Raw genomic sequence first — 27,482 nt, 5'->3', positions numbered from 1 at the left:
ATATATATATGTCTCGTACATCTATCCGACTTTATACGTTTCCAGATGGATAAGGGTCATATGGTAGGAATGGTATTTCTTGATCTGCAAAAGATTTTCTTAAGGTATTGGACCCGTAATAGAGTACCTCCTTTTTGAAAAGTATTCAATTCCTGCCATAATCCTACTTTGACTGCAATTTTCAGGAGGGCGTAGGTTCAAGCCTCACTGGGACAATTTCCCCCCATATTTTCCTTTTTCTAGTAAGTTTTTACTTCTTTCAAGACTTGTTATGGATGGATTGTATAAAAATGGAAAATTTTCATTTTATAAGCGATTTTTTGCTGTTCAAAGTGAATTTACCTCTGGATCAGGAGGGGCAGAGTTAGACATCTTAAAATAAAGAGTTACATGCGGTAAAAGTTCTCTATTTTACCTTCATTCTTTAGATTACATATTGTGGAAGAAATGCAGGTAGGTTTTACTTCTGCCACACGGTTATTTTTGAACGAAGTGAGCAAAATTCAAAACAGACCCACTGGAGTCAACCTTAATTTTTCACTGCTGGAGTTAGAATTCTGTCTTATTAAATCTGTTTACTTAAGGCACCCAAGAAGAAAAGATATTTACAGTTTTATTTTGTGTTTAATAATTGTTTAACAATAGTTTTATGTTTCTTTTATCAAAATTAATGATGTAATGAATTCTCTGCAAAAGTTTTAGATAGTGTCCCAATCTGACTAAAGTACATCTCCTATTACGCTACGCATAGGATCTGAAAACGACCTATTCATTGCCTCGTTCTGACGGCCCTTTCACTAGCCAATCAGAGCCTAGCTTACAACATCTTGCAAATCTACCTCTAGCATTGACTTTTGATATTTACAATTCTTATGTCGTAATGTATCAGATAGCCGGTTAGCTCAGTCGGTAGGCCACTTGCTTTGTAAGCGAGGGGTCCCGGGTTCGAGTCCTGGAATAACTGCATATTTTTCTTACTCTTTGACAATCGAACAAGTCGCCTGATTGGATAACATAAAAATAGCAATAATGGAAATCCAAAATATACAGAAGACGAATGTGAATGGGTCGTTCTCAGATCTTCGTTTAGAAGATCAAGTACTTTAGTCAGATTGGATAGTGTCCATCACATTGAAATTTGTTTCTACTTGAGCTTGAGGAAATACCATAAATTATACAAAATTTACAAAAAACGGCACGGTAAAAGTTGTTTAAAATTTGCAACACAGTGCGAAACATGGTCAACTTTAAGAATATACCAAGCAAATGTCATTTTTTGAACATTACTATTAGGGGTCCAATATCTTAATAAAATTGATCGGCGCGATTTTCTAAAATCAATATTGTAGTGCATTGCAAATATATTGTTTAATTACCGAGAAAATATAGATCTAACAGTTCTTAAGGTCATGCTTAGACATCATCCATAATAACAGAATCTGTTCTGTTATTTCTTTCTTGTTCGTTATGATACTTTTATATTTATAACGCATTACCTCCCTTAGATTACTTTACACCAAAATGCATTACCTCCCTTAGATTACTTTACACCATTTGCACCTGTCAAAAATTGAGGACATAATAAGAATGTAAGTTATTTATATTGTTTAACATGGCTTTGTACCAGTTTTTGGTAGATCTACTGCCGAGTAGCGATGTAAAATAATTTTGTTGATTTCATCTTTCTCAGAACTTTTTATTTTGATGACTGTTTTCACTACAATATTGAATAGTCTTTTGGTTTCCAAGCAGTTTACGAAATGATCCCTATTTCATTTTGGAATTTCATTGCTGGGCAGAAGTTTTGTTCAGTTGTTGTCATACATAATTAACATAATATTTGATTTCAGATTCATTACTCCTTGCTGCTGTTGCTGCCATTATGACGTTTGGAATTTCTTTGACACATATAGTTGAACTTGTCACAGCTTTATACAAATTATAGGGACAGCTCTTTATTTAGCGTAACGTTATTAGTGAGAGAGAACTAGCTGTAGCAGAAGAGTCAGAAATTTAGGATTTCGTAAGATTTCGTAAGTATGATTCAAACTTTTATATTTCTCTAGGAGAAGGATTTCAAAAGAGTTTTAATTCGGGAAAGTATTTATTTTATTTTGTTGGGTTGAACATCGCACCGACAAAATTATAGGTCATATGGCGACTTTCCAGCTTTGATGGTGAAGGAAGACCCTAGGTGCCCCTCCCTGCATTATTTCATCTCAAACGGGCACCTTGGTAGAACCACCGAACTTCCTTAAGCCAGGTGGATGGCTACATATTAATATAAGCTAAATATTGATACAGGGGAAGGAATTGGTAAGGGGCGAAATGGGATCGAGGGTGGGGGAGGAAAACGAAGGGGAAAGTTGAACAAGGACAAATATACAAGGGAATGCCATGTTCTTTAAAAGACAGTCGCGCTACAACGTAAACCACAATAGTGCAGACACTCGTGTACCAAACATAAACACACAACGACGATCAACTGAATAACATAAGGAAAATAAACAAGCAACACATAAGAAAATAGTAGGGCACCGTTATAGACCCACAAGCTTACAAACGCACCCACATAAGTAGGAAAAAACAGTCAAGTACCATCTTGGGATTCGGCTGCAAAAAGAAAGAGGAGCCATGAAAACTGAAGAATTCAATGCCCGGGGTGAGGCTCGAACCCACATCGATGAGGGGCAAGTGGTTTGAAGTCAGCGACCTTAATCACTAGGCCACGGGGGCCCCTCGGAAAAGTCATCTCAGCAGTTATGCAGAAGACAAATTCTTATTTATAAATAATTATTTGCTCTTACCTATGTCACAGTGTGTTCTAAAATAACACCCCAGTGTGACATAATCTTAGTTCCAAAAGTAACCTGTCTCGCGCTGAATGTGTACTTTTTAGTATATATTGTTCTTCTGTATTATATTCCCATTGTAGACATTTTATGATGTTTTTGTGAAATAACTTCACTGTTTTACTGTCTTGTATGTTTCGAATTTAATGGATATTTAGTTAAAAGGGAAAATAGGTCTCTCATGTCAGTTGAAAAAAGTCCAAAAGCCCAGTAGAACCTTAATTACTACCAGTACTAGTATTTCCTCACCGGCTTCTATAGTACATGGTGGATTCACTTTATTTTAATCACAAGAAAGTTTGCATTCAGTAACATCTCTTCTAGAAAATGATTGTTTGTTATTGTTTCCATGGTTCTTTGAGATTGTACTTGTTATGAGAACTCATAACTTGATAAATTGTCAGTCTAGAATTTCTTTTATTCTAGGTCATTTTTAAAAAGTTGTGAAAAGGCTGTAGAAATAAAATAACCAGGTGTGACCATATACTTCACGTCATTCAGAAATTCTCTGAAAGAGAACATGGCGAAAATCTTATTTCTTTTCTTACATGGATGTGTGCTACAATTAGCTATAGCCAGTAAGTATTGAATTTAAGGATTTTATATTACTGTCTGTGTAAGGCAGGGTTTTCCTAAACCTGAGGGACAAAAAAGAATGAAAAAAAGCTGTGCGTCAGTCAGGGTTTTTTTTTTATCTGTGCTGTCGCTATGGTTCAGAAAGCATTTGCCTTATTCAGGCAGATGTGTTGGATCATTTTCTTGCTTAAATTGATATTATTGCATCATTTTCAAAGATATTGTTAATTAAAATCACTCAGAATATAGCGTCAAGTTATGACGCCAGTATGTACACATGTATCTTATCTTTTCCGTATGTTATTTTAGCATATTTGAACCAAATAAACTATACAACCTCTACATAGATAGCATGGGCGGTAGATCTTGGTGTAAAGATTTGTTAGCTCGACTATACGAAGTATAAGGAGAGGTATCCTACTCGCCCCAGCGTCGGCGTCTTTCCGCGTCCCCACCTTGGTTAAAGTTTTGGTGCACTTTCTCTTTTTTCAACTTATCTCTGTAATTACTTGATGGATTTGATTCAAACTTGAAATACTTATTCCTCATCATCATCCACACCATCTTACATAAGGGCCATAACTCTGGCACCAATATTTCATGAATTATCCCCCCTTTTCACTTAGATTTTCAGGTTAAAGTTTTGATGCACTTTCACTCTATCTCTGTTATTACTGAATGGATTTGATTCAAACTTAAAATAGTTGTTCAACATCATCACCCACATCATATGACACAAGGTGCATAACTCTGGCACTATTTTTCATGAATTATTCCCCCTTTTTACTTGGAATTTCAGGTTAAAGTTTTGGTGCACTTTCACTCTATCTCTGTTATTACTGAATGGATCTGATTCAAACTTAAACAATTGTTCAACATCATTACCCTTATCATATGACACAAGGTGCATAACCTACCATTTTCTGAATTATTCCATTTATTTTTACTTAGAATTTTAGGTTAAAGTTTTGATGCACTTTCACTCTGTCTCTGTTATTACTGAATGGATTTGATTCAAACTTAAAATAGTTGTTCAGCACCATCACCCACACCATATGACGCAAGGTGCATAACTCTGGCACCAATTTTACATTGAGTATTCCCCCTTTTTACTTAGAATTTTAGGTTAAAGTTTTGATGCACTTTCACTCTGTCTCTGTTATTACTGAATGGATTTGATTCAAACTTAAAATAGTTGTTCAACATCATCACCCACACCATATGACGCAAGGTGCATAACTCTGGCACCAATTTTTCATTGATTATTCCCCCTTTTTACTTAGAATTTTAGGTTAAAGTTTTGATGCACTTTCACTCTGTCTCTGTTATTACTGAATAGATTTGATTCAAACTTAAAATAGTTGTTCAACATCATCACCCACACTATATGACACAAGCTGCTTAACTCTGGCACCAATATTTAATGAATTATGCCCCTTTTTGCTTAGGATATACTTATATAGTGTTTTGATACATTTTATCTTTACCTCTCTTATTACTTTAAGATGATATTTTTGACATAGACACAGGCTATTGTGCAATATCTTCATCCACAATTGGAGTCATTAAACACTCCAGTGACAGCTCTGGTTTCCTCAGATGTGCCCAGTTTCACTATCCAGCATCGAAATAGTCGAGCGCGCTGTCTCCTGTGACAGCTCTTGTTTTTATTATGTAAGCACAACTGGATGTTATGTTATTATAGTACTGGTAAAAGTTTTATCACAAGCTTCTTAATTTTGCTGTAGGCCTATACATGTATTATTAACGTTTGCCCTATAATTTAATCAAATCCCTCATTAGAATTTCTAAATGATGGACAGATAACCTTTGGTGTCGGATAGGTTATCCCAAGGGTTGATGTTTTGTAGTAATGTTTGTTAAAGTTTTATGGCACACTTCTCGATGTCACTTTAACATCCAGAACTAAACTATCTCATCTTGCATAAATAGTGTTTTTATTCCATTTTCTGTCTGAGCCATATCTAAGCCATGGCTTGAAGAATAATGTCAATGAAATATGGTTATAATATTAACGTTTTCAGGAAGTATGACTCTGGGAGTGTCGGTGAAATTGCTTTAGGAACACAAGAATGATGACTCTTCGTATATATTGTTTAGTATATGGGGTATTTCTTTGCAAATGGCATATGTCTAATTTTCCCAACAGGATATTAGGACCAAGCTTTGGTACTGGTTACTGGGGTCAAGTTCAAGGTAGCTGTGTTTAAAAATATAAGAAATGTTTCTACTCAATAACTTAAGTAAGGAACGAGGTCATTGTTACAAATATACTTAAAACAAAAAACGTGTTTAACTCAATAATTTCTGTTGAATGAGATACTTTTGATAAAATTATTTAAGCTGTTTCAGGTACAAAACTTGATTGGGACCTAATTGACATTAGTTTTGAATGTAAAGTGTTTTTTATAGGCAGAGAATGCTTTCGGGAACGGTAGGGAGGGTGCTGGAGAGGTTTCCCTTCCCGCGGCGCGTTGAAAATTTTTGTTACTTCCCATAAGCAAATGGTGATATTCTAGCTATATAGGGGGACTTTTGAATGAAAGTAGGTATACCTCTAAAGCAAGTTTTGTATTTTAAAATGTTGTTGGATGTTTGAAGCAACCTGTCTGAAACATTTTTCCATTACAGCTTCTTTTTGTTGTGGGCCTACTACATGTATGTAAATGCATGGCCCGGGGGCTGTGTTTTTGGTGCTCTCTGCTTCCCAGAAATCTACCCTGATACAGGATTACATTTCAAATCCATTCCTAACTTTTAAAGACATTCAAAAAACTTGGCAAACACCTTTACTAATTACTTACTAAGATCACAGACACGGGTCCAATGTATTTTTTTTTTTTTGATTAATATAAAAAAACAACCTTTTTTTTCACAGAAATATGCTTTCTATATGTTAGTTAAATGAAAAAAAAAATGATGACAAAAATCCGGTCACAGTGTCATGTATATATTGTGACCGGATTTGTTGTCATCATTTTTTTTTTCATTTGACTAACATATAAAAAGTATATTTGTGTGAAAAAAAAGGATTTTTATATTAAACAAAAAATACATTGGACCCGTGCCTGTGACTAACATACTGACGGTGGCGACAACGTTAAAAAATTCACCAAACCATTCATTATTTTGCCGATTTATTTATTAATTATTTGATCCATGGAAATTAAAGGCATCAATCATTTAATCTCCCGTAATGACAACAAAACAAAAAGATTATTTTAACCCGATAATCGGTTGCTAATTGATTGCAAATTGCATCTTCTCGCGTGTCAAGATGTTTATCACACATTGTTATATGTAAAGTAAACGCAGACTGGGTAATACTATCCCGAAATAAGTTAATTTTATAAGGTAAAATTATCGGAACCAGTCAACTCTTTTTTAACATAATTTCTTGGAGGTTACGATTTAGAACGTCTGAAACAAAATGGCGGTCCAAATTACGAACATTTTTTCATTTTCGCCACTCGAGATTTTTCTTCGCCACTTTCATCGCAGATTCGCCCAGATTGGCTCGAGTGGCGAACGACAGCGTGGGCCCTGGCTTTCCAATGGTAAATCCTTTATCAAATTTGGAGTGGGATACAAATTCAATTGATTTGCATGTATTATTGTTAATTTTCCTCTTATCCTATCAAACTTCTATCCCCAACTCCATACCAATTAGACCCCCTCAATTTACCCCATCAAATACAAGAGTCAAATTCATCAAACATGCACAGACATATATAATCTTAATGGTAATAATTTTTCAGGATTAGATCTTGAACTTACCAGCAGCAATTGTGGGAATTACTATGACATGAAAGATATAGATGAGGCTTATGTGACGTATAATGGAGGATGGTTAGGCCAATATGAGTGTTCAGTGGAGTTTCTGAACTATCAAACATTCTCCAAGCAAACCTGTATTAAACCAATTAACTTCCATATTGGCTGTACTACAGAAGTGGAATACCATAGGCACTTCATTTCAAAATACTTGGATCCAGAGGTTTTTATTATTTTATCACTTTACATAGCCACAGATAAGCTGCGTATTTGCGTAAATACCCAATTAAAATTTGCAAAATACCCAATAGATTTATTTGTAATGCATATCAAAACTCAAACAAAAAAACAAAATACCCAATTTTCATCCTGATGCGTGCGTATCTTTGAAATACTAATTGATTCGTCCGCGTATGTCTACCGTTCGAATAATGTTACACTTGTCAGCGATGCAGTCCGAAGCAACCCTATTTTTTCATCTGTTTTGATAATGCGCTCACAATAAGCGTCTGTAATACCCCAGTCACACATACGGCGCGGATAGCTACGGACAGAAACTTAGTAATCCGTGTCGGTCCGTACCTGAGCCGTACCATAGCGTAGTCATTCGTATTAATCCGCACCAAAACGTGGTCAAAACGTATTCAAAACTTATTCCAAACTTGCAAGTTTCTCCAACTTTTGAACGTGCACAAAAGTTTGAGCGAACCGTAGCCATTTGAGTGTGACTTTAGTCCAAATTGGCTGAAACGTATTCATCCGTAGTTAAACGTACTTAAACGTAGTTATCCGTACTGTTACGTACCTCGCCGTAGCCGAACGTAGTTATCCGAGGCTGCTCGTACTTGAGCATAGATCAACGTAGTTTACCGCAGACCCGTCCGTGCGCTGGGCAAGTTGCAAGGCGCAGTAAAACGTAATTCAACGTAGTACCTCGTACCTATCCGTACTTATTCGCGTCCTGTATTGTTTTGTTTGTTTCCTGTTTCTCACCATTTTTCCCGTACTAAGACGTACTGCTCCGTAGTTATACACCCACAGACTAATCCTATCCGCACCGTACCTCAACGCACGGACATATCCGTATGTGTGACTGTAGCTTTAACAAAATGGCGTTAAAACGGGATAGGAAAAAAACCCAGAGGAGTTAAAGCAGTATAGCGTACTAACAATTTTTGCTGTTGGTCTCAGATGGGAAGAAGGATGTTATACCTATGTTAAGTGATAATATTTCTGTTTGCGTAAGTTATTCACATGTAAAAGAAATAGTGAGTGATTACTGGACCAACTGTTGACGATTTGTTATGTACAGTAAAGAAAAATTCTTATAAAAAAAATGCACATTCCGGCGATCGTGTCAATAAAAAATTGAGTGAATGGAATATCCAGTATCCATGGCTGCTGATTAAAGGCGAGTAAAATGAAATGAAAATGCATGGAAACCAAATAAAAGTGAACATCAGGGGGTAATATGTGTTGCAATACCCTTTTGATTCTAGGCAATACCCAATTAAAACCAAAATGATGGGGTAATACCCAATTCATTCTAAAAGTTTATCTGTTGCTCTACATTCTTCGAAAACCAACTGTAATGTTATTCAGTATGTGAAGAAAAAATAGTTATTATCACTCCCACTCTTTGCAGAATATGCAGTATACTCCTTTGCTTTTGTTGGTAAGGCTGTCAGTCCATCAATTTAGCATCTAGTTTTCAGTCAGTTACTGGATAGTACTATTTTCTTCATCTGCATCTTTGAAGCTTCTTGGGAAAATCCTGTGGTCAGCACGAGTGTTGGGGAGTTATAGGATTGGTCTTCATCTATCCTTCCGTCCAATCGTAACAGTTGGGAACACTATATGTAACTTCAACCCCTTGAAGGATTTTCATGACTTTTAAGCTCCACTATTCGGAGAATAGGCGGGTTATTCTACTCGCCCCGGCGTCGGCGTCGGCGTGACCTTTCTTAGTTAAAGTTTTTCGGCAACCTTTGTTTTTCTGTCATATCTTTATTACTATTGCTTATATCTTACTGTAACTTCACATAAACATTGTCCAGCATACAAACAAAATATGTGCAGGGACTGGGCCCATTATACCTAAGGTCAGAGTCACCAAGGTGTTATACCTGGGTTATTTTTAAGGTTAAAGTTTTTCGGCAACCTTTGTTTTTCTGTCATATCTTTGTTACTATTGCTTATATCTTACTGTAATTTCACACAAACATTGTCCAGCATACAAACAAAATATGTGCAGGGGCTGGACCCATTATACCCAAGGTCAAGGTCACAAAGTTGTTGTACTTGGAATTACTTTCATGTTAAATTTTTTCGAAAGCTTTATTTATAGAAATATCTTTGGTACTTTAAAAGATGACTTGAGATTAAAAAAATTTTCTTTATAATTATCATCTGCATGTGTGGTTACAATCCCCATAACTCTTATTGTATTTTTACAGAATTACGCCCCCTTTCATACTTAAGGTTTTTGGCAATCTTCGCTTTCTGGATATAACTTTAGTACAATATAAGATAAAGAATTGAAACTTAAAATGTGTCTTTATCATCATCATCTGCATGTGTGGTAACAATCACCATAACCCTGATTTGTATTTTTGACCAAATTGTGCCCTTTCATACTAAATTTTTTGACAAACTTCGTTTTCTGGACATAACTTTGGTACTATATAGGATAATGACTTGAAACTCAAAATATATCTTTACCATCATCAGCTGCATGTGTTATAACAATCCTTATAGCTCTAATATGTGTTCTTAACAGAATTATGCCCCTTGGTGTATCTTCCTTTTAAAAGTACAGGTCTCTTATTGAGACATATATTCATTTTACTGTCGATCGTCGAATAGTGGAGCGAGCTGTCTTACGGCCAGCTCTTGTTGGTCAAATGATCACCTCATCAAGACGATGTGCAGAACTTACGAGTTAGTCAAGTTGGCTCGAGGTCAAAGATTTGAGCCTTCTATTTTGCGTCTGCTCTGTATCTCCTATACCCCTTGAATAATTTTCATGAAACTTTGGTCAAATTATCTCCTCATCAAGACGATGTGCAGAACTGATGTAACAGCCATGTAAACTCAAAGTCACGTCTCAAGCTCAAAGCTTTGAGCCTTCCACTTTGTGTTCTGCTCTGTATCTCTTAAACCTCTTAAAGGATTTTCATGAAATTTTGGTCAGATGATCACCTCATCAAGACGGTGTGCAGAAATTATGAATTAGCCATGTCGAGGCCACATTTATGACTGTATCTTCATGATTTTTGGTCAGAATGTTAATCTTGATGATCTCAAGGTCGAATTTGAATCTGGGTAATGTAGGATCAAAAACTTTTTATTATCTCAGTGTCACAGTAACCTTGCAACTGAAAGTTGTTTCCAGTTAACATTTGGAGAACGTTTGCGTATACATGATTGCCTGTGGTTAGTAAATGTCATGTTTTAGAGTCATTTAATCAAACAGAAATGTCACATGGGCTGAATATAATTTTCTATGTATACAGTTTGGACCTGGTTTAAATTTTCATTGGATGTAACATTTTGGTATATATATGTCCATATTGATTTAGGATCAAAGGCCAGTGTCACAGCATTAAAGACTGACAGTTACATGCATACACCATGTTACCAATAACAGGTCATCAAATGTATATGAGTTGCTGTTCTTGAATATCTTTTCGTGTATACCATTATATTTAATAATAATTGAATCACCATCAGTACTGTCATGAAGATTCACATTCGAACAGTTTTGCATAACTAAGCGGAAATAAAATCATGTACATCAATTATTTCTGTCACCTATGATCCAGACTGTTACTTTGCGGATGTTAACCTTGGTCTTTAGCGTGCTTATTTCGTTGTAGGGTTTATTCAAATGGTTCCACCCTTCTCAGCCCCTGCACTATGAGATATTGAAAATAGAAAACACTTTAAACAAAATGTTCTTGTTTACTGCTGAATGGGTTTTCACTTAACTTGGTCAGATGCTTCCCAGTATAGACTTTATTTGTTATTGGATATAGGAACAATAGGTAACTGTACTTTTTCTTTGATGTCATTCATTCCGTAAGGCTTTTATGTGGCTATTTTTCTCTTACGTGGCTAAAAGAACAATAGAGAGAACAAAAGAGTAGCCACATAAGTATCCATATGTAGGAACTTCCGTCACCCCCTTACCTTGATCACACCCCTTCCCCTCCCTCCCCTACCCCCCCCCCCCCCCCCTCCAAAAAAAGTATAAATAAATAATTCGTTATTTTAGATTTTTTTCAGACAAACTTCATAAACATGTTCACCACTTTGAGGTTATGAGGCCCATCAAGTTTCAGTCAGATTGCCCAAGTAACAACAGAGTTATGGCCCTTAGAAGTTTCTAGTGTTAACTATATAGGGTACTATAGATATATAGATATGGCAATTTCTGCATCATAACTTTTGATATATTTGACTTTGAACTATGAAACTTAAACAGAATCTAGATCACCATAATGTGGTTGTGCACACACAATTTCTACGGATTTCTTTTGTAACTTCAGAGTTATTGCCCTTTAATTGTCTAAAAATCTACATATTTGTACATAACAAACTTACCATTTGGCAGAATTTCATTACATTTTTTGCATTCTTTTCTATGAACATTTAATATAAACATGTGATGTTGCGCACCCACACCTGGTCACCCACTTGCCTTGGTCACCTCCCCCTCCCCCACCCCCCGAAATTTTTTTTTATCATTCCTTATTTTAGATTTTTTTCAAACCTTCCATGAATATTTATCAACATGCAAGTTGTACCATTCTCCCACCTCGCTCCTCCACCCAGTCATGCCCACCACTGATCATGCATCCTCTGCCCCCCACCCCACCCACTTCACCCATTTTTTTTTTTTTTTTTAATTTTCCATCAATATTTATAATCAACATGTGAAATTTTGTTTCCTCACCCGTTCCCCCGCAGCCCCACCCCATAAAAAAATAAATATATACATATATATATATATATATATATATATATATATATATATATATATATAGATATATATATTTCCATTCCTTTTTTAGCTCACCTGTCACATAGTGACAAGGTGAGCTTTTGTGATCACCCTTCGTCCGTCGTCCGTCGTCTGTGCGTCCGTCAGTCCGTCAACAATTTCTTGTCTGCACGATAGAGGTTTCATTTATGATTTTATTTCAACCAAACTTGCACACAACTTGTATCACCATAAGATCTCGGTTCCTTTCTTGAACTGGCCAGATCCCTTATGGGTTCCAGTGTTATGGCCCCTGAAAGGGCCACAATTAGCTATTTTGACCTTGTCTGCACAATAGCAGCTTCATTTATGATATGATTTCAACCAAACTTGCACACAACTTGTATCAACATAAGATTTTGTTTCGTTTCTTGAACTGGCCAGATTCCAGTATTGGTTCCAGAGTTATGGCCCCTGAAAGGGCCAGAATTAGCTATTTTGACCTTGTCTGCACAATAGCAGCTTCATTTTTAATTTTATTTTAACCAAACTTGCACACAACTTGTATCACCATAAGATCTCGTTTCCTTTCTTGAACTGGCGAGATTCCATTTTGGGTTCCAGAGTTATGGCCCCTGAAAGGACCAGAATTAGCTATTTTGACCTTGTCTGCACAATAGCAGCTTCATTTATGATTTGAATTAAATCAAACTTGCAAAAAACTTGTGTCACCATAAGATCCCGGTTCCTTTCTTGAACTGGCGAGATCCCATAATGGTTTCCAGAGTTATGGCCCCTGAAAGGGCCAAAATTAGCTATTTTGACCTTGTCTGCACAATTATAGCAGCTTCATTTATGATTTGAATTTAATCAAACTTGCACACAACTTGTATCACCACAAGATATTGGATCCTTTTTTGAACTGGCCAGATTCCATCATGGGTTCCAGAGTTATGGCCACTTAAAGGTCCAAATTTGCTATTTTGGCTTTTGCAGCCATATGGAGACTTCATTTATGGTTTGATTTGATACAAACTTCCAAAATATCTTCAACAACAATAAATCTTGGATTCCATGATAAATCTTTCAGATCCAAAAAATATTTTATATCTGATTACCTCCCCTGTTTGTAATCAAAATGGATTTATATCAGTAAGTCCTATTATAGGACTTATTTGAAATTTCATTATTGTCATTAGTTGGACTGAGACAATCAGGGTAGATAACTATGGACTGATTTTATGTCAAATTACCTCCCTTTATTTCAAATTAAAATGGGTATTTCTCCGTAACTAATGAGGATACTGATCTGAAATTTCAACAGATGGACTTGGACAATCAGTGAAGATACATATTGACTGAATTTATGACAAATTACCTCCCTTTATTTTTTATCTAAATGAATACACCTTAGCAGCTTCTAATGAGATTGGTTTGAAACGATCATATCATTTTGAGCAATGGTACTCAGGTGAGCGACATAGGGTCATCATGGCCCTCTTGTTTTTCTTTTTAAATGTTCAAACCTTCAACATATTAAGTTGTGACTGCACAAACCTTGCCCTCAGCCATGTTCAAGATATCTTACTTGATTGTGTTATCTTAAGGACATCTGTTCTTTTAAGTTCAACTGTACATGTTAAACAGCAACACCTGGTGCCAAACCACTCAAAGACAATATTTTGTTCCAGTTAAACTTCAAGCTCACATTTCAATTAACTGCATTTAATTTTAAAAGCTAAGCTTATTACAGTAAGCATATCCCATTCAAAATAAATTCTTTAGTCAGGATCAAAGTATCATACATTTATTACATACTCTTTAATCAAACATTTGTTTTCTGTTAAATTGATTTTGACTTATGAAATGATTTGCTTCTTATTAACATCCTTAACTTTTTGCCGGATATATTGTTTTGCCATTCCTCACCACAAACCCTTTCGGCGGGGGATACCAATTCATCGAATTTGCTTGTTCATAAACTTTTTGACTGCATAAATGGGTCATAAGGACTAACATATAGATACCTTTAAATAACTTCGTCTGCATGATGGGACTTCACAAAAGATGTTTTTGTGAGCAGACTTTGATCGACTGCTCTTATAGGCAGTCTGCCAAAATAGTAAAAAAAAATTTAAAGACTGGTTTAATAAATGTTCACAAAACCTGGTTAGTAGAGTACTTGCATACACTTCTCAAATTAGTTAAAATGGTTTCATTCAAATGTTTTTGACTATAAGAGAAGCTTTTAAACGCCTTCTTAATCTGAACGTTTGACTGCCTCGGTAGTCTAGTGGTAGAGCATCCGCTTCAAGTGCGGGAGGTCGTGGGTTGGATCCCTGGCCGCGTCATGCTAAAAACTTAAAAAATGGTACCAGTAGCTTCCTCGCTTGGCGCTCAGCATTAAGAGGGTATTGCTAGGACTGGTCAGACGGGTGTCGGTATAATGTGACTGGATGGGGTATCATGTCACGTGTCTACGGCGTGATATTCTAGTGAGGCAGCACTGTAAAATTGGGCATTGTGCTCACCGCTACAAGGAGATACCGTCGTTTATATGACTGAAAAAAATGTTGAAAAAGACGTTTAATCTGGACATACATAACCTGAACGTTTGGATAGGCGTTCAAACCTGTCCAGAAGCAAAAGCTTTTGCTTGCAAGCTACTATTACTTTTTGTGTATGTAGAAGGTGTGATAATATTTTTCAGATAGTCAAATGCTCTTTCTTTAGACAGATGTTGTTGACATTTTAGTTCGCAGTAAAACATGAATTTATTTAATTCTTAGACAAAACCACTGAAAGTCTTTCAGATTAGTGATACAGATGCATGAACGTGATATTTTGTCGTGTCATTGCAGAAGCTGTATACTTGCCGAAATGCTTCTTTAGAAGAGTGGTGTGGACCAATGAGGACAACCCGGTTTCATTTATTGATCCGAACACCTGCGAGTTTTTCCGATAATATTAAAATGCATGTGTACTTGAAATACTGTGAGTATATACAGCTGTGTTAGCTTAATGACATACTCCCGTAAAGTTTCGAAATAAGTACCAACCAATGACCTTTTTCTAGAAGCGATAACATTACTACGAGACGAAATAAATGTTTATGCGATATCTGCTGCCAAAGGATATCCTTATAGATTGTATAAACTATCACAGTAGTAGACGTTGAAGTACAATGTGGCGGTCATAAAAAGTCTTCCCGAACTTGGACTCGGTGTTGTTATACATACTGGTCATTTGGGAACATGGAGTCCATTCAATCTTTAAAGATTATAATAATAAAGATAATAACAACTGCAGTGATGTTAGGGGGTATGAGGGTTGCACCTATCATTATCTCACATGAACAGACCCAGTCAAATCGAGTCTGCTAAGATTTTGCTTGCTGTGCTTCCAAAGGGTCCTATAGATTTTATTAAGCTATTTCTGAAATGCTAGTACAATACAGAGGTGTTAATCATCGCTTCGTAAAAATATAACTTACATTAATGTGGCACTGACGCTTCGTTTTTAATCCCCCGCCGTGGCGGAGGGATTATAGGAATGGTCTGCGTCCGTCCGTCCTTCCGTTCGTAACAAAATCGTGTCCGGTCCATATCTCCTAAACCCCTTTTCATGAAACTTGGGTCAAATGATCACCTCATCAAGACGATGTGCAGAACCCATGAGTCAGCCTTGTCGGTTCAAGGTCAAGGTCACAACTCAAGGTCAAAGGTTTGAGCCTGCCATTTTGTGTCCGCTCTATATCTCATAAACCCCTTGAAGGAATTTTATAAAACTTGGGTCAAATGATCACCTCATCAAGACAATGTGCAGAACCCATGAGTTAGCCATGCCGGCTCAAGGTCAAGGTCACAACTTAGGGTCAAAGGTTTTGAGCCTTCCATTTTGTGTCCGCTCTATATCTTCTAAACTCCTTGAAGGATTTTCATGAAACTTGGGTCAAATGATCACCTCATCAAGACGATGTGCAGAAACCATGGGTCAGCCTTGTCGGCTCAAGGTCAAGGTCACAACTCAAGGTCAAAGGTTTGAGCCTTCCATTTTGTGTCCGCTCTATATCTCCTAAACCCCTTGAAGGAATTTTATCATACTTGGGTCAAATGATCACCTCATCAAGACGATGTGCAGAACCCATGAGTCAGTTATGCCGGCTCAAGGTCAAGGTCACAGCTGAAGGTCAAAGGTTTGAGCCTTCCATTTCGTGTCCGCTCTATATCTCCTAAACCCCTTGAAGGAATTTTATAAAACATGGGTAAAATGATCACCTCATCAAAACGATGTGCAGAAATTATGAGTCAACCATGCCAGCTCAAGGTCAAGGTCACAACTAAGGGTCGAAGGTTTGAGCCTTCCATTTTGTGTCCGCTCTATATCTCCTAAACCCCTTGAAGGAATTTTATCAAACTTGGGTCAAATGATCACCTCATCAAGACGATGTGCAGAACCCATGAGTCAGCCTTGTCGGTTCAAGGTCAAGGTCACAACTCAAGGTCAAAGGTTTGAGCCTGCCATTTTTTGTCCGCTCTATATCTCATAAACCCCTTGAAGGAATTTTATAAAACTTGGGTCAAATGATCACCTCATCAAGACGATGTGCAGAACCCATGAGTTAGCCATGCCGGCTCAAGGTCAAGGTCACAACTTAGGGTCAAAGGTTTTGAGCCTTCCATTTTGTGTCCGCTCTATATCTTCTAAACTCCTTGAAGGATTTTCATGAAACTTGGGTCAAATGATCACCTCATCAAGACGATGTGCAGAACCCATGGGTCAGCCTTGTCGGCTCAAGGTAAAGGTCACAACTCAAGGTCAAAGGTTTGAGCCTTCCATTTTGTGTCCGCTCTATATCTCCTAAACCCCTTGAAGGAATTTATCAAACTTGGGTCAAATGATCACCTCATCAAGACGATGTGCAGAAATTATGAGTCAACCATGCCAGCTCAAGGTCAAGGTCACAACTAAGGGTCGAAGGTTTGAGCCTTCCATTTTGTGTCCACTCTGTATCTCCTAAACCCCTTGAAGGATTTTCATCAAACTTGGGTCAAATGATCCCCTCATCAAGAACTCATGAGTCAGCCACGTCAACTCAAGGTCAAGATCACAACTGAAGGTCAAAGGTTTCTGCTCTGTATCTCCTAAACCCCTTGAAGGATTTTCATGAAACTTTGGTCAAATGATCACCTCATCAAGATGTTGTGCAGAATTCATGAGTCAGCCATGTGAGTTCAAGGTCAAGTTCACAGCTAAAATCAAAGGTTTACCCTTTCACTATCCATAGCAGTGGCGGGGGATTTAGCTGTCTTTCAGACTGCCTTGTATAATTTAAAGGGACTGGTGCTCTTGAAAAGACAAGTAGGAAGAATATAGGACAGTTGAGAATATAAAGGCTAAGTGAATGTTTTTCTAGATGTTTTATCAATACATCTTATGTTTCCCCATTTCCAGAGAAACCTATCATTTCGCTGTCTGTCATCCCTTGGTCTGTCTGCATTTAGCTTGCCAAGTCTTCGATTCCATCATCCCCAGCTAGAAATCTGTAAAACTTCACAGAAGTCTAGTTGTGTACATCATCGGGAAATCTTGCTACTTCTTCACCACGTCTCCATCTCGACTTCATGTCCGCTAGTAACTGCATCTAACTTATGTGATCTATTTCTCCTTCGCCACTACGCCATCACAATATCGCGGGTTCTCATACAAATGCAAATAATGACACAAATTTTATATACGTTTGGATGATTGAGTTATACCTGAAGTACTAGTAATTGTGGCCATTTTTGTCTGATGTGTTTGCTTGAGCAATGTGAGTACGAAGGGACCTACACAGCTTGTCAGTATACAGCAAAGCATGTTTCATTACATTCGGTTAAGTTAATAAGGATTGTATATATATATATGGACCATGGAGTTTTTTACTTATGATGATTTACTTGTTTGTTGTACAGCAGCTTGCGCTTCTCCATATCTAGATAAAACGACAAAAAGACCAACACGCATTCTTTTGTAATCCGTTTCGTTCCTGAGCATCCAATAGAAATCACATAATGGAAGAACAGTGGTTCTACTCAGGTACCGCCCGTGATGAAATCATGTTCGGAGGGATACATTAACTCTACCATCACTAGTGATGGGCAAATCGGTTAGATTTGCTAACCGAATAATCGGCATAATCGGACAGGCCAACCGATTCGATTAATCGTATATAATCGGTTACTCTAGTTGCATATATATAAGTTCACTTCACAGTGTATGTTTTATGTCATTACTTAAGAAATGAACTTCACAGAACTTCAAATATCCTATTTCTATTGTATCCCTTCATAAACACAAGCAAGTTAACAGCATAAAAATATTTATGAAGATAGTAAACTTCAAATCAGGTACTCGTCTTAATTTCACCAATGACTTATATTGTGTTATTAAATTGTTTGGAGCAAAAAAAGTATTAATTAAAAAGTTTATTAATTCTTAGTTTACAACTGGAATGATTTCAGTCCCACAAAATAAAAAAATTGAAAATACCTTTGCTAATATGCTTGCCTAAGTCTTTCGGCATGCTATGCATACTACCATACTTTTGTCAAGAGTTTAGGTTGATGGTTTTCCCGGCTTAATTTTGTATAAGCCATATATCTTCCAAAATATGGGTGATCACAGAAGACCTCAGTTTTTGTCGAGACTTTGGAGAAAGCCATTTTTAAATAGAGTAGTTTCCCTTGGCGAAATTGTCCCAAAGAACCGTAAATACCAGAAAGAAAAAGGTCAGAAACAACTGAATCATCCGTTAAGGATGCCAAGTAATTAATCGGTCAGGGAAAAGTGAAGTCGGCGATCGCGCTCATGAATGCAACGCCGACGATTATTCGATTGTCGGCCCATCACTAACCATCACCCCTTAAAGCTTAAAAATCGCCATGTGTGTTCTAATTGTATCGGTGTGACGTTAATCCAACAAAAACAAAACAAAGAATCATATAGTTATGTCGACTCAGTCTTGATGTGTACCATGTGAAAAATGCGTTTAAGCTTCAGCATAATGATCTTTCGAAATTTTTGTTGTCGGTTTCGAATGACTCCTTTTATGTGCTTAGTTACACCCGAAAATATTGCATACAAAAATAAACATTATTTGTCTCTTGATGTACAAAACACACTGTGAACGTAAATAAAAGACGGTATTGGGCAAAGGTTTCCCTTCAACAGGGTTATGCTGTTAGATGTAACATCGAGATTCAAAATCTATGTATATTGGTGTTTATTTCAGACCCAGGCTCTGATGATGGAACGTCGTCGGCCTTAGATACCAGCAGTAGTACTGGTCTCGTTGGAGTATTGGTATTCGTAATATTGATCATATTTATTGGCGGTATTATAGCATGTAATGTAGCGCGGCAACGGAAAAGACAGGCATTGCCAAGAACTCCTTATGCGTACCAGACTGGTGGACAAACAGGTAAACTACTTGTAATTTTTTATAATCTTTTTTATATAGAATAAAAGTATATAAATGGATCCGAATTTGGTGCCACAGTCTGCATCCGCCTCTACGCGTTGTTAAAGTTTGATGCACTTTCTTTTTTAGCTCACCTGTCACATAGTGACAAGGTGAGCTTTTGTGATCACCCTTCGTCCGTCGTCAGTCCGTGCGTCCGTGCGTCAACAGTTTCTTGTCTGCACGATAGTGGTTTCATTTATGATTTTATTTTAACCAACTTGCACACAACTTGTATCACCATAAGATCACGGTTCCTTTCTTGAACCGACCAGATCCCATTATGGGTTACAGAGTTATGGCCCCTGAAAGGGCCAAAATTAGCTATTTTGACCTTGTCTGCACAATAGCAGCTTTATTTATGATTTGATCTTTACCAAACTGGCACAAAACTTGTGTCACCATAAGATCTTGGTTCCTTTCTTGAACCAGCCAGATCCCATTATGGATTCCAGAGTTATGGCCCCTGAAAGGGCCAGAATTAGCTATTCTGACCTTGTCTGCACAATAGCAGCTTCATTTATGATTTGAATTTAATCAAACTTGCACACAACTTGTATCACCATAAGGTCTTGGTTCCTTTCTTGAACTGGCCAGATCCCCTTATGGGTTCCAGGGTTATGGCCCCTGAAAGGGCCAGAATTAGCTATTCTGACCTTGTCTGCACAATAGCAGCTTCATTTATGATTTGAATTTAATCAAACTTGCACAAAATTTGTGTCACTAAGATCTCGGTTCCTTTCTTGAACCGGCCAGATCCCGTGATGGGTTCCAGAGTTATTATTAATTAAAATTAGCTATTTTGACCTTGTCTGCACAATAGCAGCTTTATTTATGATTTGATTTTAACCAAACTTGCACACAACTTGTATCACCACGAGATCTTGGTTCCTTTCTTGAACTGGCCAGATTCCATCATGGGTTCCAGAGTTATGGCCCCTTAAAGGTCCAAAATTGGCTTTTGCAGCCATATAGAGACTTTATTTATGGTTTTATTTGATACAAACTTCCAAAATATCTTCAACAACAATAAATCTTGGATTCCATGACAAATCAGATCCAATCGTAGGTTCCAGAGTTATTTTATATCTGATTACCTCCCCTGATTGTAATCAAAATGGATTTATATCAGTAAGTACTTATAGGACTTATTTGAAATTTCATTATTGTTATTAGTTGGACAGAGACAATCAGGGTGGATAACTATGGACTGGTTTTATGTCAAATTACCTCCCTTTATTTCAAATTAAAATGGGTATATCTCCATAACTAATGAAGATACTGATCTGAAATTTCATTTATGTCAACAGATTTATTTGGCAGATCCTTCTTTTGTTCACTTACAATATTTATTGTTTAATTACTTCCCTTTTACGTTACTATAAATAGCTTATTTCTAGTAACTTTTTTATTATTGGCCGTAGGGAAAACCCGAGACCACTTTTCTGTGGTACAAAATGGATGGTACCTCCAATTTTTAGGTGTATTTTGACAGATCTATACCTTGTAAGATTTTTTTTTCTTTTTGGTTAAATTTCTTCCCTTTGTTGTTCCTGTCCTTTGGACTTTGATATTTTACTGAGGACCTTCCTGTCCTCAAGTGCAATGATAACAGGTGAGCGATATAGGGCCATCATGGCCCTCTTGTATCGGATTGACTTTAAACTTAAAATATTAAACCACATCATCACCCACTACTGGTCATTACTTTGGCACTTATATTTCATTATTAATGCCCACGTTTTGATGCGTTTTCACTCTGTCTTTTTAGCTCACCTGAGCACGAAGTGCTCAAGGTGAGCTTTTGTGATTGCCCTGTGTCCGTTGTCAGTCGTCCGTCCATCCGTCGTCAACACTTTGACTGTAAACACTCTAGAGGTCACAATTTTGGCCTAATCTTAATGAAACTTGGTCAGAATGTTAGCCTCATTAAAAACTTGGACGAGTTCGATATTGGGTCATATGGGGTCAAAAACTAGGTCACCAGATCAAATCAAAGGAAAAGCTTGTTAACACTCTATAGGTCACAATTTTGACCCAATCTTAATGACACTTGATCAGAATGTTACCCTCAATAAAATCTTGGACGAGTTTGATATTGGGTCATCTGGGGTTAAAAACTAGGTCACCAGGTCAAATCAAATGAAAAGCTTGTTAACACTCTAGAGGTCACAATTTTGGCCCAATCTTAATGACACTTGGTCAGAATGTTACCCTCAATAAAATCTTGGACGAGTTTGATATTGGGTCATCTGGGGTTAAAAACTAGGTCACCAGGTCAAATCAAATGAAAAGCTTGTTAACACTCTAGAGGTCACAATTTTGGCCCAATCTTAATGAAACTTGGTCAGAATGTTACCCTCAATAAAATCTTGAATGAGTTCGATATTGGGTCATCTGGGTTCAAAAACTAGGTCACCAGGTCAATTCAAAAGAAAAGCTTGTTAACACTAGAGGCCGCATTTATGACTGTATCTTCATGAAACATGGTCAGAATATTACTCATGATGATCTCAAAGTCCAGTTAGAATTTGGGTCATGTAGGGTCAAAAACTAGGTCACTAGGTCAAATCAAAGGAAAAGCTAGTTAACACTCTAGAGGCCACATTTATGACTGTATCTTATGAAACTTGGTCAGAATGTTAAACTTGGTGATCTTTAGGTCAGTTTCGAATCTGGGTCATGTGGGGCCAAAAACTAGGTCACCGGGTCAAATCAAAGGAAAAGCTTGTTAACACTCTAGAGGCCACACTTATGACTGTATCTTCATGAAACTTAGTAAGAACGTTAATCTTGATGATCTTTAGGTCAAGTTCGATTATGAGTCATATGGGGTCAAAAACTAGGTCACCAGGTCAAGTCAAAGGAAAAGTTAGTTAACACTTAAGAGGCCACATTTATGACCATATCTTAATGAAACTGTCTTGATGATCTTTAGGTCAATAGATCAGGTGAGCGATACAGGGCCTTCATGCCCTCTTGTTTTATTACCGCAGATATTTGAATCAAACTCAAAATAGTTGTTTCTCATTAGGGCAAGCATCTTAGGACACAAAGGTCCTAACTCTGACACTAATATTTTATGAGTTATGGCCCTTCTGTGTAGAATTTCTGGTTATTGTTGATGCGCTTTCCCTATATTGCTTTTATGTGTGAGTGGATTTAATTAAAAATTGAAATAGTTTGTCATAGTTTGTCAGCATCAACACCCATATGAAACAGGATTCATAACTCTTGCGCCAGTCTTTCATAAATTATGATCATATTCAACTTAGAATTGCAGGTTAAAATTTTGATGCACGTTCACATCATCTAGGTTCGTACTAAATTGATTTCATAATGACATGAAGTAGATGTTTCATCATGGACATCAAATGACACGTGGTACATTACTCTGGCAGGCAACCGCCTCGGTAGCCTAGTGGTAGAGCGTCCGCTTCGAGTGCGGGAGGTCGTGGGTTCGATCCCTGGCCGCGTCATACCAAAGACGTAAAAATGGTACTAGCAGCTTCCTCGCTTGGCGCTCAGCATTAAGAGGATAGTACTAGGACTTGTCAGCCCAGTGTCAGTATAATATGACTGGGTGGAGTATCATGTCATATGTCTACGGCGTGATATTCCAGTGAGGCAGCACTATAAAGTTGGGCATTGTACTCACTGCTACAAGTAGACACCCTCGTTCATATGACTGAACAATTGTTGAGAAAGACGATAAACCCGAACACACACACACATACTCTGGCAGGAATATGACATGTCTCTTCTAGAATTATTTTTTCACTCTCTCTCTCTCTATGTTATTATGAAGATTATTGAGATAAACTGTTGTCCAACATTCCAACATCACCATCCACATTATGGACATACATTACTGTAATAATAGAGCTAGTTTTCTCAGATATTCTTTGTCCTCGCTATCTAGCATCGAAATAGTTGAGGGTGATGTTTCTTCTGACAGCACTTGTTAGCTCACCTGAGCACAAGTATATTGGGAGACATGCACCTTTTTAAAAAGTAATATCTAGTCATGGGTAATATAGCGACAGGTCAGCTTTTGATGTTGGAGGGATACCAAAGAAGCCCACCAGTTGACAGTATTTTAGCCTTGGGCGAGCACCCTTTTCGAACCACCTGCCTTTCGTAAGCAAGGTAAGCGGTAAATGTGCGACCTTAATCACTCGAACATTGAAGCCTCCAGAAAGTAAATATTGCGGACAGCACGATTTCTTATGGTTTTCATTGTGTCGTGTTCAAATTGGAAAAACATTATTCTATTACTGCATTTGCCTTCTTGTCTTGTTTATTAATTATAAATACGTTTCACGTGAAGGTAATGTAACTCAAGCACAGCCTTTGACTGGTTACAACCCTGCACAACCGTCCCAGTTACATCCAACAGTCCAAGGTGGTTACCAGTTTCACCCTATGCAAAGTGCCTATCCAGTTCCTCAGCAGCAAGGATATAGTCCAGTGACTGGCAATCAGACTGTCACCCAGACTGACATTGTACGTCAGAGTCCTTTCGATGTACAAGGAAGGTTTACCAATCCATCAGGTAATTTCAATGACTGAATTATTTAGGTATCAGTCTATATTTTAAACCACGATATTTTGATGTGCACGTTCCATGTAATAATGTGTTTAAGGAACCATTTATGTGCTTAAATAGTTTGGAATGTTGTTCGTTTACCAGTTGGAATATTCATTTTTTAAATGACAGTCACCTGCCTTTTGTGATTATTAGCAGGACTAAACTTATATTTTCACGAGGGCATAGCACACGTTCCTGTTCAGGCTTGGAAATACTAATAAGTCGTTGCCGTTATTTAGTTGTTTATTAATACAAATGTATATGAACGTTAATGTTCATTTACTGATGTTAAAGTGACATTGCATTCTTTGGCGTTCCAATAACCTGCTATTGTATCCACCTCAATTTTATTTATTAGGGTTGCACAGTTCTGTCCTGTACAGTTACGTTATTTTTAGTGAAGTATTTGATAAGTAGTTATTACACAACCATACGGATGCCTTACTACAAGTATATGACAGCTCAATAATACTTGTCCTCTGTCTATATTTCTATTTCAGTTACATTGTATTTTTCTGTACAGTTTTTGTGGGGTGGGTATGGGAGTAGCGTCGTCTTCCAGCAGTATTTTGTTTATGTAATGTAACTTAAAACTCCTCTACATGTATCAGAGGTGGGGGATGAATGATTTCTGACATACTGTCTTCAATCAAATCATCAAAAAAATTACTCCTTGTCTGGGAATCGAACTTAGACACCATAATCCATAGACCTGCGTTCTCACGATTGGGTTTAACGGCCGGGCTTACATACTACTGCAGATGTCTTAAGTTCCCAGTTTAAGATAAAAAAAAATACAATCAACATTTCTGTTGTTGACGTTGATTAACTGATTAAATGTCAAAGGAAGTTTCTAAATATTATAGGCAATTAAGGTTGGACCTTAGAGAAAGATGGCCACTAGGTCAGATCAATGTTGTAAAAGCAGTTAACAACAGCGGCTGGATTTGCTGCGCTTTGGCCTACTGTCAAACATCATAGGATGATTGCCTGTGGTCATTGTTCACGGCTACAGTATCTGGGGTCAGTTGGTTCAAGGCCAAAGTCACAGGTACATTTAGGCTGAAAGGATTACTGGTCAGTAACTGCAGAATGACAGGCAAACTTCATTGAATATTTGCCTCTCAGCAGTAGATTGTGCCTTTTATTTTAGCTCTCAGGTCGAAGGTCAAGGGCATGGTAATCGAGACTTAAAATGGTTTTTAATCAATAACCAGATAATGCTTTGGACTATGGCTGTTCATTGCACGACTGCTTATGATCAATTCATGTTCCCTTTTGTTTTGAGTGTCAGGAGCACAAGTTTATAACTTTGAGGCTAAAATGATTTAGGATATTTAGTTTTGACCTATAGCGTTCTCCTTATGACATAACTGTGTATTGTTTGTAGATTTTATGGTCGTTTGGTCAAAGGTGAATAAATGATGTCGGCCAAAGGACTCTGAGGTTTTCAATTAACTTACAACTATATTATTTGTCAATTTTCGTTCTATTTCAGCTCCACCAAATGCCAACGCAGACCCCCCACCGTCCTATGAAAGTGTTATGAAGTAGTCCTAACTGCAGATAGAATAAAGGCCTCCAAGAAAGACTCCATTTGCTCAACAAACTCATAATGTACCCAAAATGGTTTTATTAATATTTATGAAATAATAATTATACTACACTAAAAGTTATGTTTTGTGCTTTAAAGATTGTGCAAGTCTTTGTATGCCCCCGGCATGTTGCAATTGCACTGTCCGTTTGTCCGCCCATCTGTATGAGTCAGATTGCCTACAATCTACATTTATAACCTAATTTAGTTTATACTCACACTCAAGAACCCTTCTGGTAAGACCCTCAAACTGACCTGTATGTATGTGACCTTCACTCTCATATGACCTTCTCCTTCAAACTTATAACCTTAATAAACATCCCTTTTGGTCCCACAGTCCATATAAATACCTGTAATTTAGTTCATACTCACACTCGACAAACCTTGTGGCAAACCCTACAAACTGACCTATATAAATATGACAAATTGACCCTCATATGATCTTCACCTTTATACTTAAAAGCTTAAAAAATCAAAATCTTTGGTTATACGACCGGGGGCATGATTTTTGCGTTTTGAAAACGCAGCTCCTACTAGTATTTGTTTTCAAGAAATAAATGTAAATGTGTTGTAAAATATGTGATACACCTTTGTTCCTTTCAAAGGGAAATAGAGGTTTTGTTTTGTATCAAATAATATTATTTTAATTCGCCATTTTTTCGTGATGAGGGTTAAATATTTCGTTATGAAAGCTCACTAACAGCACAAAAAGAAAGTTCGTGCCTCCTGCTAAATAGTCTAAAAGACGTTTGTGTACACTTTGCAGGTTATGTTATACATAAAATAAATAATCAGCACTTCTGCAAAGGTACTATTACGAGAAATAACGTTTGCACTAGGTAAACTATCGTACCTATTCACATAATTTCAAAATTCCTCATCGTTCTTCTGTACCTAGATATAATCTCAGTGGTATTTCACCCAATTATGAAATTCCAACCTTGATCTTTCGTACCTTGATGTAACTACAGTCTTGTTTCACCCGATTATACACGTAAGCAGTCGGAACACATTTTTGCTTTACCACTTTTAACCTTCATTAAAACGTTTGGACAATCTACATTTGTTGAGCTTTAAGCTGTATTTTATTACTATAATAATTATAATATGTGTATTGTCATTTTTACTATTTTATTCAGGTTTTTATAGTGTAAGGTGTACTAGTTTAAAACTATTTTATTGTATTGCATTGTAAATGTCAATGAAATATATATGATAGTATATTCACAGTAGGTAGGTGAAAGGGACTGGAACAAAAGAAGAACATACTCGACTGCAAGTAGATAATGGTAATTCCACATATCTGGTGGAAAATATTTATTTTTCAAAAAGTTGCATACAAAATCAATTATTATTGGGTATAAGTAGTACTGTCATTTATTTTGAAATGTATGTTGTTTTGTTAAAAAAGAAAAGTTATTACAAAGCTCCATATATAAATCGTCTGTCTGGAGTTTGCGCTATATGACCGTTCTGTATTCAATACTTGTTTACTTAGATAATTATGCCCCATACATACTTTAAGTTTTTAGCAATCTTCGCTATCTGAATATAACGTTAGTACAATATAAGATATTGACTTGAAATTT

General features: G+C 37.0%; 2 protein-coding genes across 3 annotated transcripts in view; both read left to right on the top strand.

The window, feature by feature from the left end:
- The window catches only part of LOC123530173 (uncharacterized), a 101,015-nt gene that overhangs the window by 36,595 nt on the left and 36,938 nt on the right, over positions 1–27,482 (top strand). The window lies entirely within an intron of this gene.
- LOC123530174 (uncharacterized) lies at positions 1,529–27,292 on the top strand. 2 transcript variants are annotated; one of them, XM_053522146.1, is made up of 8 exons: positions 1,529–1,589; positions 1,851–2,023; positions 3,279–3,430; positions 7,208–7,446; positions 15,069–15,201; positions 19,481–19,669; positions 24,039–24,263; positions 25,798–27,292. In XM_053522146.1, the coding sequence occupies exons 3-8, from the start codon at positions 3,373–3,375 to the stop codon at positions 25,851–25,853; spliced, it is 900 nt and encodes a 299-aa protein (XP_053378121.1). In that variant the 5' UTR covers positions 1,529–1,589; positions 1,851–2,023; positions 3,279–3,372; the 3' UTR covers positions 25,854–27,292. The 2 variants fall into 2 exon arrangements, with proteins under 2 accessions (XP_053378121.1, XP_045166850.2); XM_045310915.2 differs by having other exon boundaries at positions 1,851–2,033.

The sequence above is a fragment of the Mercenaria mercenaria genome, chromosome 13 (genome assembly GCF_021730395.1).
Source record: "Mercenaria mercenaria strain notata chromosome 13, MADL_Memer_1, whole genome shotgun sequence".
NCBI classification, from domain to species: Eukaryota; Metazoa; Mollusca; class Bivalvia; order Venerida; family Veneridae; genus Mercenaria; species Mercenaria mercenaria.
Note: the sequence above shows the minus strand (reverse complement) of the source record. Positions and strands in the feature narration are given on the sequence as shown.